At 45.5% G+C, this 13,549-nt stretch overlaps 1 protein-coding gene across 4 annotated transcripts; it reads right to left on the bottom strand.

Annotated features, from left to right (window-relative positions):
- Positions 1 to 333: 333 nt before the first annotated feature.
- Positions 334 to 13,135, bottom strand: LOC116842734. Of its 4 annotated transcripts, XM_032812367.1 has the most exons (6): positions 11,790 to 13,129; positions 11,416 to 11,700; positions 11,249 to 11,325; positions 3,891 to 11,152; positions 3,339 to 3,686; positions 334 to 3,210 (listed from the first exon to the last, which is right to left on the bottom strand). In XM_032812367.1, the coding sequence occupies exons 2-6, from the start codon at positions 11,589 to 11,591 to the stop codon at positions 1,555 to 1,557; spliced, it is 9,519 nt and encodes a 3,172-aa protein (XP_032668258.1). In that variant the 5' UTR covers positions 11,592 to 11,700; positions 11,790 to 13,129; the 3' UTR covers positions 334 to 1,554. The 4 variants fall into 4 exon arrangements, with proteins under 4 accessions (XP_032668258.1, XP_032668256.1, XP_032668257.1 ...); XM_032812365.1 differs by having other exon boundaries at positions 3,339 to 11,152; positions 11,790 to 13,127; XM_032812366.1 differs by having other exon boundaries at positions 334 to 3,207; positions 3,339 to 11,152; positions 11,790 to 13,127.
- Between the last annotated feature and the right edge of the window lie 414 nt (positions 13,136 to 13,549).

Genomic DNA, 13,549 nt, shown 5'->3' with positions numbered 1-13,549 from the left:
TATATATATATATATATATATATATATATATATATATATATATAACATGAGACTATAAAGAATATAATTTTTCTTATGACATTTTGGTAAATCTGCCTTGCTTGAGAGGATTGCACAACAAACATCTTCAAGGATCGGTCCTTAGTTTGTTCCTAGCAATTAAAACCTCTCGCACATCGTGCTAATTGATCTTCCCGTTAAAAGTACGCACCACGTCTCCGATATAAGAAACCATTTCCTTGTATACAAGACACAATGAATCCCAAGTAATTTTAGGCATATTTCTCAGACACGACAGATTTGCTAACAGAATTATTTGCTCATTCCTTTCAATCGCCTTCGCCTCATACGCAAAATACACAACGTATATATATAAGTGAAATAAAATAGGCATTTTTTTATTTTCCATATATATTGTTTCACCTACAAACTAAACTGTAAGTCTAAATGTACGATCCTCGTTTCGCTCAAAGCACAACACGCACCTTATCTTGCCATGATTTGCACAACCATTGAAAAAAAAAACATTTCCACATTGAGCAAATCGAGGGCATGACGCAACTTATACGCGAAAGTTAAGTCTTCAAACGATATAGCCCAAGAGAGAAAAAGAGGAAGAATGATAGACAGAAGGTCTCCATTCCTCACGTTTCCACTGATTTGTAGAGCGCGTACTATTATTGGTGTATTATCAGAAATATTGTGCTCTTTGCTTTATACAATCACATGAGCTCTTATTCCTTACAACTTGTAAACAAACAACTGCTTACTATAACTCGACATTGTAAAGTAGCAATAAAATCCCGGGTATTCGACTTTATCGCGATTTTTTTTTATTTACTTCTTTTATCACCGACCATTATTTTGTCGCAAGAAAAAGAGAGTTTATCTCACGAACCGATCGTCCCCCGCGATTTTGCTCGCAACACTCCATCGTAGACATAGAAATATTTAACGGAAACCGGTTTTCGGTATAGAAATATTGAGAGAATCGGTTGCGTGATATAATTCTCTACATTTCCAAAAAAAAAGGAAAAAGAAATGAATAGCAATGTATTATTTATTTATATAAATAGCTCGCTGCGTTTACTCTAACGGTTGTATGGACACTTCTTCTGCTGCTCCTTCGTTATTTAGTTGAAACGCTTTAATGAAATAAAGATCGTAACAAATAATGCAAATAAAACCACAACGTACGTAATCCTAATATATAACTTTTATATATCAAATTCTAAGAGCAAATTACATGTCCGTTCTTTATTCCTTTTCCCTTTATTTCAACGTACACAGACACACGCGCGCGCCAAGAGATGCGTTTGTCTTGTGCGTCGGAGAGCCTAAAGTAGCTCTAGACTTCACTTTAAAAGCTAAACGCTTATTATAACTGTGTATATCTTAACGTAATATTTACAGTTAAAAATAGACTTGGGGAGGAGGATGGGATGTGGGGAGAGTTTGTATGCTGTCGACGGTGACTGCAACTGCAGTGGCAGCACGTCTGATAGTCTATTTCATGAAAGGATTCTCCTCGACGCCATCGGCCCTCGCAATATATTACCTCTCCATAGGCCTAGTAGCCGGTACCGAGCTCTCTACGAGGTCATGCCTTTCGATTGGCGAGTTCTCCAAGGTGTAATCCACAGGATAGCCCTCTGGATAAGTTGGAGTTGCTTCACCTTGTTGTCTCAGTCTCAGTTCGCCCGACCTCTCCTGGTAGAAGCTCTGTGACGCCTCGATGTTCGGCGAGGACGACTGCTCAGTCTTGTCCAGTTCGTCCGTGGAGTAATAACTCTGACTCGCCTCACTCTCGGGTCTGGGATCGTAATAGCTGGGCGAAATGCTGTGACTGGTATAGTTTGGAGTCTCCTCAGCCGGCGCAAAATAGCTCTGGCTCACCTCCTGTGGATTGCCCTCGTAGTAGCCAGGCGTCACCTCCTCGTGCGGATCGCCTCCTTCCAGGCGGGAGTTTGCGTCTTGGTCGACAGACTCGTAGTAACTCGCCGTTACTTCCTGGTGATGGGCATAATAACTGGACGGCTCATTCCTATGATCGGTGCTCTCAGTGACAAAGTTCTGCGAGCAAGTTTCGTCCAAGCCGGGCATCGAGATTGGCACCTCATACGATGTAGATACGTTCTGTTCGACTATCACCTGGTCCTCATAGCTGGACGTCGGTCCGGAGTCCACGTGGGTCGACGTGATGTCTGGATTCAGATTGTACGACGAGGTGGGTATCTCTGGCACCCCATTGTCATGGATGCTACTATGCTCCGCACTGACTGACGTGTCCGGTATTACGCTGGACGAGGCGATGTTGAGTTCTTCGCACGGCGGTATCTCGTACGATGACGTGCTAATCGCGCTCTCTTGATCCTCCTGATCCCTTTCCTGATTCTCAGGAGTCTCTGGCACATAAGACGAGCTCGCCGTCTCGTCCTCGTTGAGTCCAGAGTTGTTCGTCGATACAGATGACGTGCCGATACCGTCAACGCCGATGTCGTTCGACTGCGATGGCACGTTCCCCTCCTGACTGATTTCAGCGTCAGTCTCCAGATTTTCCGGCACGTTCTCACCCTTGTCAACCTCGTAACTTTGCGTGGGGAAACTCTGGTCGTCGATCGTTTGATCAGCACTCGGACGATCCTCCTGACTCTGCATTATCTCGTTAAACGACTGCGTCGGCGCGTTTACATTGGCTTCCGCCGATGTTTCGTACGACTGTGACGCTTCGTTGACTTTTGAATGCTCGAACGACTGAGTCGGTGGTTCCGTCACGACGGCTTCCTCCTCGTCCATCTCCATCGGCTCATACGCAATTATGCTCGATTGAGTGGCCTCGGCCGTGCTTTCAGAGCTTTTAGCGGCCGACTGACTAGGTAGATCCGTAGAGTCGCTGGTAACCGACGCCGAGCTTAATTGCTCGTACTGCGACTGCGACGGCGCCTCTTGACTAGCAGCCTCCGTGTTTGTCTCTTCGAAGTGCAGCTCCACATTTTCATGCAGGCAGCGTCTGTCCGACTCTTCCTGCGACGACGGCTCGTCCCTCTGACAATCCGCAGAACGTGTGGTCGTGCTGCTACCGGCGTAGAGTTCTCTCGACTGTACTGCTTCTTCATCCACTTCCATCGCCATGTCGTTGGATTGAGTCAACGATTCAGCTGGTAGCACTTGCGAGGTGGCTTCCACCTCGTTCGATGTGGCCACCACCTGCTGATCCACCGTTAAAGTAACTTATAACTATAACTATAATAGACATTTCGAAAAACATTAACTGCTTAGTTAGTAAAACAGTCAGTAGAGCTTCTTATCTTGCTTGAGTTGATCACCTCAAGACTTACCTGTTCCATGGGCTCTATTCTGGAAGTAGACTCAGACGTCACTACGGTAGTTTCGTCTATTATCGGCAAACAATCGGTCATCGACACGTCGTTCTCTTTATCGACGGCTTCCGCTTCCTGCACGATTTCTATTGCACTCGAAGACGACGCGCTGATCTCTTTGACCGGTTGCTGTAAGATTAGTTCCTCAGACGTGATGGGAACCTCATGCGACGAATAGACCTCCTGCATCGTCACGTTCTGCATCGTCACGTTCTGCATTGACACATCCTGCATTGTCACCGTCTGTTCCTCGTCTAAACTCTTGGACTCGTTCGATATTATCGGCTTCTGCGGAGAAGCCGGGACCTGGTGGGAAGAAACAATCATCTCCGACGTTACCGTGATATCTTGCGATTGCACGTTCTCCACGGAGACCGGTGCTTTAGAGACCAACATCTCCGAGACCGGCACGTCCACGAAAGTCTGTTCGGCGACGATCGACGCGCCGGCGAAGTGGCTGTTCTCAGTGTACGTGTCGTCAATAATCGGCATCGACGGGGTAGTTTGTACCTGCGAGCTCTCCAAAACCATGCTACTCGGCATCGTGACCGAGTACGAGGCGGATGGTATCGCGATCTCAGTGCTCTGCACGTTCTGTGTCTCCGCAGCCGCTGCTACTGCGATGTTGTCCTCTAGATTGGGGATCATCAAGTACTGCGTGCTCACGGAGATCTCCTCTGTACGATCTATTTCCGTGCTACCACCCACTGGGCTTTCCATGATCTCACCGATGTCCGGCATTGAGTTGCCGGGGATTTGTATCTGCGTCTCACCCGATGATATATAAGAGATGGCAGGATTCGTGATGGTGATTGGTAACTCGAGGGAAGTTGGTATCGTGGAGACTACTGTCGACGATGTGGGAGTCGAATCCGACTGAATGGGCAAGTTGCTCGGCACCTCGAGGGGAGTCATAATCGGCTGGTTTAACGTCAATGAAGTCTCCAGCACCGACGGTGAGGATATTGGCTGTGTAGGTGGTATAATCGTCGATTGTAGGATAGTTTGATTAATGAGACTTGCTTGCGTGAGACCGGTGGTCATTACACTGCCCGTTTGGTTCTCCGGCAGTGTAATCTCTTGCTGGAAGTCGGTGTTGGCGAGTGCGGCTGCCAATATATCTTGATTGGATGTCTGTATTACTTCCGACGTCGGGAAGCTTTCCGATATGATCGTCTGACTAGGTTCCGTTGTCACGTTGCTCTGAATGTTCGGCAAAATACCGTTGTCGAATTGGAGAACGATATTGTCTAAACTGCCGGTTTCTCCCAATGAGCTGGGGTCTATATACAGAGTCCTCGTGCCGTCCTGATTCTGCGTGGTTCCCTCCAGCGACATGAGAGTGTTATTATCCAAAGGCTGTATTTGCCCTTGCTCATCGATCGTCACTAAGACGTAGGTCTGCGTGCCATCGCTGCTTTCCGTTGGCAAAGCCATGATCTGTGCGGTTACTTTCGGCTCCTCGGTTTTATCTGTGGCTTCGACGCTCTTCTCAGTCTGAACCTTCTCAACCTTGCTTGCCTCCTTCTGACCGCCGTCGACGAGTTGCGGATCCGTCTTCTTCTTCTCCGTGTCAATCGGTTCAAGCGACGGTATAGTTAAGGTCGTGATAATATTCGCGTTTGTCGTGACGGTACCTATCGAGTTCATGGCGACGTTCAATAGATTCTTCTGCGCTTGACTCTGCAGCTTGCTCGAGGAATGGAACTTCGTTGAAGATTTCGTAGGAGTTGCTTGCTTGGACTGAATGACAGTCTTGGCGGTGATCGGCACGGTCGCCGAAGTCGCAGCGATTACTTGTTTCGCGTGGATATTTTGCATCGTTGACACGACCGGATCCTGCATCTTTTGCATCATAATCTTCTGCTGTGCCTTCGTTTGGCGACCGCCGCTTCGTGGGATTATGACCTTTTGCACATTCGCAGCGGTTTTACTGCCTTTCGACTGCATCTGCTGCGACATCACCGCTACCGTCTGTTGCGCGCCGCTCGGCGAGGCGATACTTTGAATAGTAGCAGTTGGTTGCACTACCGTCTGTTTGATTGCTTTCTTACTATGAGTGGTTTTCTGAGGGGATGCGGTACCGACTGTGTTCTGCAGCACCAATGTGCTGCTACCCGGTGATTTCAGCGACGCCGATGTCCTCGCTTGCAACGATGCGGACGATATCGGCATCTTAGACTTCTGCAGTAACGGTTGCAATTGCATCTTCTGCTGAACCTGCTGATACTGTAGAGCCTTATTGCCCTTGGTCGGACTCTTGGCGGCGAGAGCCTTCACCTGCTGCCCGGTTATCGGCGTCAGGACGGTACCCTTGCTGCCCACGATGGCTTGCGTGTTCAGTATGGTTTTGCCGGCAATGGCTTGAGTCACCGGAGCTAGAATCGCTTTCGTGCCGCTCAAATTCTGAGAAGACAATAGAGTTGCACCCTTTGTAACGACTTTCGAACCAATCAAAGTCTTTCCACTCAAGGCCGAGCCGCTGATCGGGGTGTAAAGATTCTTCGTGAGGATTCCTTGCGCCAGTGTGCCCAATAACGTTGTTTTGCCAGTAATAGGAGTGAGCACAGCTTTGGACGTGATGATGCCCTGCGTGTTAATGATCTTGTGACCGGTGCCGGCCAACTTGGACGTTGTGGGCGAGCTAGTCGCGTCGGCCTTCGGCGCAAGGAGCGTCTTGGAGGTGATTATACCAGTTTGCGGACTAATCGGGCACAATACTTGGCCCTTGCTCGTCATGATCCTCTGCACTTTACCACTCAAGGTCTTAGAGATGTTTAACGGCATCATTTTGGCCTGGCAAGACTGCGCGGACGTTAATATAACGACCTTACTGCCTTGTTGAACTACCTGTGCGTTGCCAGCAGTTGGCTTACCGGTCGGAATAGCGATCTTCTGTTGGGTGCCCGCCTTACCTTGAACACTGTAACGCAATTGTTGTCCTCCTGCCGTCTGCACGACCACGTATTTTCCTTGAGAGGCGCCCTTCTGCGTCAAAAGGGGTGCCGTCGTATTGCTCGCCGGCTGAGCGGTCTGAAATTTCAAACCCTTCACGCCACCGGTGAGCGGCGGTACTAGGGTTTTAACGCTTGTGATGGTCGGCCTCGCTTTCTTGTTTTTCAGTATCGCCGGCACGCCGCTCTTCTTCTTCGTCGAAGACGACACAGTCTCGGTCGCGGTCTCATTCGTTATTTTGAATTGCGCAGTCTGCACAGTGGGTGACACAATTTGCGTGGTCGGAGTGAAAGAGAGTGTGGCTGGTATTGAACTGGACGCCGGAATAATGGAAGATATAACGACAGGCATTTGCTCGATACTCTCCGGCGTTAAAACGTCATCGCTGAGGACAAACGGCATCGAATTGATATCCAGTTCCATGTCGGCGAGACTCTGGGAGCTCTGCTGCACGTACTTGTCCGCGGTTTGCTCCGCTGACATATTCTGTTCTCTCTTCTGCGCTTCCAAGAGCGCGTCCGTCTCCTCAGTCTTCAAGACTTGAAGCTTCTTTGTCAGAGATATATGCGGATTTGAACTTGACTTCGCACTGCCTTTTGCTTTACTGTTCGAGGGCAGAGTTTCTATCTTCATTATCTTGGCTTTGGAACTTTTCGAGTCTCCCTTCTTTGACATGTCTAATTCGAATTTATGTTTGACTCCTTTCTGCGGTAATTTGTCCAGTAACTTTGACTTCAATATCTGCATTGGCTCAGTCAATGTCACATTTTCTATTATGCGTGGCATCTCGCGTTTCTTCACCGGCACGCAAGTATCCGACGGTGATAATGAAGATGTGGACACAGGCGTCACTTTAGAGATTTCCTCCTTCTTAACGTCTGGAATGTTGTTCGCGTTATTTTCGGAAACGGTCGACTTGAAAGATGGCTTAGTTACGATAATAAATTCGTCGGGCGACGTTCCGAGCTGATCGGTAGCTTTGAACACGTTCTCTCCAATTTTATTGTCGACTTCCAACTTCTCCTCGACGACCATTTCGACGTTTTCGAAGTTACTCACGATCGATATGTCGGATATGCTTGCCTCGGTTTGAATATTTCCGAAGATTTGCGTATCTTTATTCAACTCGTCGACTTTCGGATTTGGTGCAATTGTCATGATAATATTCATGTCGATCTCCTCAGTTTTCTTTTTAGTAGCCTTCTTCCCCTTCTTTCCTTTAGGTGTCTCAGGTTCCTCGATCTTCTTCTTGTCCATGTGTAGAGTTTTCAGGAAAGCTTCTTGGAATGTATTGGTTAATTTCGGAGTATCATCCAAGAACTGATCTTTTTTCCCCTTGGCACCCGTTTCCGGAGTGAATTTTCCTTTATATCTCGTTTGCATGGAGGACCTCTTGGGTGTCAATGGTTGCTCAATCGTAGCCTTTGTGGGACTCTTTGATGTAACCTCCGTGTTGTTCGATTTATCAGCTGAGACCAACTTCTCTGGCGTTTTTAACTTCAGTTGAATGTCCTCTGTCTTTTCCGGTATTTTTTCCAATCGCGTTTCCTCCTTTTTCTCATCAGATTTCTCCGACTTTTTCGGCGACTTGAGCTCGATACTATTCGCGGGAATTTGTTCTTTATGCTCAATGTCCAGAGACTTAGCGATTTCATCGGTTATCTTATCCATTGTTAGTTTTATCTCTATCTCGTCCTCATTTATCTTTTTAACATCGTCATTTTTCAATTCATGCTGATGCTCAGGTTTAACTTTAAATTCAGGTTCGATCGTAGATTCAGACTCAATCTTAGATTTAAGTTCAATCTTAGACTCAGGTTCAATCTTAGATTCAGGTTCGATCTTATATTCAGACTCAATCTTAAATTCGGGCTCGATTTTTAATTCAGGCTCAATTTTAGATTCAGACACAATCTTAGATTCAGGTTCAATCTTAGATTCAGGTTCAATCTTAGATTCAGGTTCAATTTTAGACTCCGGCTCAATCTTAGATTCAGACTCAGCTTGCGTAGTTATATTAGTTGATACTACGTCTGTTTCGAAAAAATCTATTTGCGATAGTTCGAACTTTTTTATCTGCGATTTTTTTGGCGGCAACATGTCCACGCTCGTTTTTGGGGAATCCCGATGAATTTCACACTTATTTTCAACTTGCTGTACTAGTGTCGATTTATCTTCATCTTTAATATCCATTTCGGTACTTTTGATTTGCTTAACATTTTCCTTCTCGAGTATATTCAATGACTTATCGACAGTTTTACCCAGATCAAGTTCTGCTTCGTCATTTTTGCTCGTAGTTTCTGGTATTATCGTCATTTCCACGTTTTTCAATGATATATTCATGTCAATTTTTGCAGTGACTATTTCATCCAGATGTTTCACTGATTCTTCGAGTATGTCGCATTTAATGTCTTCAGGTTTTTCCTCGGGCTTTTCAGTGAGTGTCTTCTCTTGGGAGACGTTGCTTTCAAGCATTTCAGGTTTCATTTCAATCGAAGACAAAATGCTAACGTTATTCTCGGTTGCGGTCGGCATTTGATCAGCTATCTCTATCTCTTGCTTATCCATTTGAGCGGTGATATCGCTACTTTTGTTTTCGGCACCTTTGGACCGCCTACCTCTTCTGGGTGTGCTCGTGCTTTTTTCGGAGACTTTATCGTCACTCTCCGATTGACTTTCATCGGTTCTAACCGCTTTGTAGTCGAAACCTTGAACGTATATGTCGGACTCTAAATATTTCTTGTTCGGCTTGCGCTTTCTACCACTGTATGAGCGATCTGTATCCGAGTCCGAAGTCTTATGCTCGAACTCGATTTTCTCACTGATGCGAGGCCTCTTGTTGCTCCTACTGTCTCTCACCTTCGGACTTTTGCTCACGCTGCCGCCTCTGTTAGTCGACTTTGTGTCCTTGCGCGGTCGTCCTCTTCCTCGTTTAATCGGCTGACTGGCACGACTTCCTGAGAGGCTGTCGTCAGCGCTTTGATCTTGATCGACATCTGAATTTTCGCTTTGTTCAGGCACAGTCTCCGCAGATTCGGACACGGTCTCGTCTTCTGTTTCCGTAGTAAAACGTTCCGACCAAGTATCGTCAGCTTCCTTCGTAGATGCGTTCTCATTGGATTCCGCTATCACATTGTCTGAATCAGTCTTCTCGGACTGGAACAATATGTCAACGTTAGCTTTAGTCGCGTCTGTAAACGTTTCGTCCTTCGCAGATGCTTCTAATTTTACTGGCGTCTCAGGTGCAGCAGGCTTAGCTTGCTTTTCAATATCTTTCTTAATATTCGTAGAATGGTTTGTAGCTTGATCGTTTTTCTTTTCAATGCCAATAATTTCTGCAACTCTGTTTATCTCAGATTCATAAGTGCTGGCCTTAGATTTTCGTTCCTCTCGTTCGTTCTTCTCCGATGGCACAGTCTTCTTCTCAACATTATCTTCAAGTTGTTTGATCTCTTCCGTTTTATTTTGTACATTTTCGTTGGATTTCTTATCCGCTTTATTTTCCTTTTTTTCTGGTAAAGATCCGCTACCTTGTATTATTTCCATTATTTCGTCAGCTTTTAGTTCCAAACTTTTCTCTAACTCTGGTATCTTCTCAGTGTCCTTCTTAATTTCATTTTTCAGAGCTTGACTCATCTCGAATTCCTTAATAATCTCCTTCTTCAAAGATAAATTCTTTTCGCCGAACATTCTAGGGATTTTTCGTACGGGCAAAGATGGTTCGGCTAAGTCGTCCTCGTCAAAATCGAAACAAGATAGTCTTGACTTTTTGTCGTCTTTGACAGAGACATTTTTATTGTCGTTGTCGGGACCCGAGGTATCCTTTTTTGGAGACTTCTTGAACACTTCATTGGACGTCGCGCCAACCTTGTGGTCCTTCTCAGACTCGGATTTCTTGTCGAAACTACTCAATCTTAAGCTTGTCGAAGCAGACAGATTATCTAATGACTCCCGCGACATGTGTATCGACGATAATCCTTCAGTTTCCTTAAGTAATTTTTCAGTTTCTGCTATAATTTCGTTATTATCTGTTGTGGCATCGCTCTCTTCGTTAAACTCCTGACTAATGTTGACGCTCGACTGATCCTTGGTAGCCGAATTGTTAATTGTACTGTTATTCAAAGAGTTATTTACATTAACACTCATTTCTTCGTCCGATTCGTCGTCCCAGTCAGCCAATAATTTCTCGCGCAATTCTGGATCAGTCTTCTTCTTCTTGTTGGTCTTCTCGTTCTGCTTAACGTGCTTTCGTTTACGCGGCTCAACTTCACCGTCGCTCTTTTTACTCGATTGGTTCTTTTCTTTCTTGACGTTTTTGCGTTTCGGTGAGCTTATATCGGATATTCTACTTTGCGACTGAGAATATGTTTTGACTTTCGATTGCGGCGACGGTGAGCCGCCAGATCGGTGAATCTTCAGGTGACAAATGATAACGTTGACGCGCGAGGAAGTGAAGCCACAAAAGTGACAGGGATATTGCGGAGAACCTGTACTAGTCGGTGTAGACGGTAAACTGCTAGGTTGCTGGCGAATGCGAACTTCGTGGTCGCTTTCCCCCCGTATGAAGCGCGGATGCGTGATCTTCTTCAAGTTTTCTGAATTATCGCTTCGCCTGTGCAAGTCATCGCGATCGCGTTTCTTTTTCGGAATTTTCTTCTCGCCGAACAAACCGGAGATATCCGGTTTTTCTTCGGGACAAAATTTCTGATGATTCAGTATATCGGGATTTCCACCTGTTAACTTCTCCGCCATCTCTACATCACCTGGGAATTTATCCATATAACTGGTACCATCCTTACTCTTACTTCTATATTTATCTATTAAGTAAAATAAAACAAGAATTATTTATCTTGAACTTTATCGAGAAGATAATTTGCAAAATTAAGTGTCCACAAAAATGAACGGTTACTTACCCAAACCTTTTCTGATAAAATCATCTTTGAGTGTGCAATTGTACTTGTAGATCTGTTGGTAATTTTTCACAAATTCACTAAAAGAGAGGTTAATGAAATTATCATTATAACAATTGTGATGTAAGCACTAAGATATTACATAATAGAGTAAAAATTTCTCAACTTACTAGGTATCTTCCTGAAAAAACTTTACTGCAGCTATCAACGGTTTCTTTCGGAATTCAACCTGTATATCGTCTGGCAAATTATGCAACCCAGTAACTTGTCCAGGCCACCAACACGCTCCCAACTTAACCCAGACAACATCTCCATCCAGGTAATTGATTTCCGTTTGCTCACACATCTTGGCGGAGTATTTAATCCAGCTTTCTTATAAAATCAACATTGGTGGATACCAAAAGATTTCTCTGAAGTCTATTCTTGAAGAAATAGCAGCACCAAGAGACTATATCCTGACGGATTAACAGAAAATACAACTATATTACAAAGAATATCTTTAAAAGTCATAATACAATTTCAATCAGGATTTTAGATGTTTCACCTAATTTATATGCAGAAGAGATATCCTCACAATTACATACGGATGCATGTATCAACAATGTTGCAAACAAATATAGAGTCGCAGCACCAGATGGCACAGTATGAATCCTGCTATTGCTACAATTTGTTTCCTTCAGTAACTATTATTATTCTTACAATACAAGAATTGTCGAGTACATCATATATTTCTAAGCTACGTGCATAATAACCATCGATCAGCACACAATTCCAATGTACATATCACTATCAGAACTGTTATTGCACATTCATCAAGATGTTTCTCTGTGTCTGTGAAACACACCGCAGCTATCTTTCAAATAAGTCTTCCTCCAGAATCCCAAGCATACTCTATTACTACTACCATGAGAAAATCGTATCCAGAGAATTTAGTCCAGAGAACGATGGTGATTTCAACAACGCAATTGGCGGCGGGAGTAGCTCAAAGACGTATTCGCGAGGAAGAGCAAGTGCACAACTGGCCACGAGATCTAGCTGTTCTGATGTTGACGTCGTTTGTACCAGTTATGTCGGGCATCTTAGCCCACGTAGAGTCGTGTGGCGAGCTGCTCGTCCACAGTGCAGCTTTCAACGCGCCTCCTCAGATCTGCTGCGGACGACCCGGCTACTTGAGCCTCGTGCGACGATAAGATTTGCATGCGTGTGCACGAGTGCATGCACACACGTATGTATATGGCGCGCAGAGAATCAGCGAGCGTCCCAGGAACGCAAACGGTAGAAGGCGCGAGCGCGAGCACGAGCGCGCGCGCGCGCGCGCTCTATCTTTCTCTCTCTCTCTCTCTTTCTGTCTCGTTCCCTCCTCTCTGTGTGTCTTCTCTCTCCTCCCAACGCCTGTCCTTATCACTCTTCTTGTTTGTCAGTCTCTCTCTCTCACTCCCACACTATCACTCACTCTCTCTCGCTCTCTTTCGCTCGCTTCGTTTCTAGCCCGCCTCAGAGCACACCACCAGGAGGCCGCCAAGAACGCCTCGACCACTGCGCGATTTCGCGCGCGTGCTATCGCCAAGCAGAAACACAAGCCCGTGAATCGGACCGAGCTAACTCGAAGACACTGAGCCGACCCGAGCCGAGTTTGGCCAAACGCCGCGACACACTTCGGAACACGCTACGTCGCTCGTATAGGACATACGTACATGTTCGGTTACCCGACGTGCAACGGGGCACCGTACAGTGTATGGATGGATGGATGGATGTGTAGACTTCTCTGCCTCGTTGCTCCGTGTTGCCATATTCCGGCGACAGTACTACCAACAGTATGATATACCTTGCGCGCGCGCTCGCGTCGCTCGAGCCTCTTTTTATTTTGCAACACGATGCATACTCGCCAGAATGGTCCGGAGAATCCGCGAAGAATTTTCTGTTTACAAACGCACGAGAAGCGTGAGAAATGCGCGGATTAATTGCGAGGTAAGCATCTGTCCGTACAGTCAGCGCGCGTTTTCATTGGCCGACGTTCGTCGCGACGATTGGCTCTTTCATTCCGTACATTTCATTTGCACTTTCCGTGCACTTTTGCAGTCCTCCGCCGTCTCCGTTTCGTGCTCAAGGTCTGAATGCGTATTTCCAATTTATAAAAATATAACATACTTGAAAATTTTACCGGCAAAATATTGATTTTTTGCAAGGTTTACGCCATATATTAGTTGCACAGAATTACAAATACTTTTGTACACTGAAAATATGTTCAATAATGAATTACAGCATTATTCAATATGCGGCGAAAATTATAAAAAATATTAATAT

The sequence above is a fragment of the Odontomachus brunneus genome, unplaced genomic scaffold (genome assembly GCF_010583005.1).
Source record: "Odontomachus brunneus isolate Ranch 3 - 2012 unplaced genomic scaffold, Obru_v1 Obru_scaffold_027, whole genome shotgun sequence".
NCBI lineage: Eukaryota > Metazoa > Arthropoda > Insecta > Hymenoptera > Formicidae > Odontomachus > Odontomachus brunneus.
The sequence above is the reverse complement of the archived record's forward strand: the minus strand, read 5'-3'. Positions and strand labels throughout refer to the sequence as shown.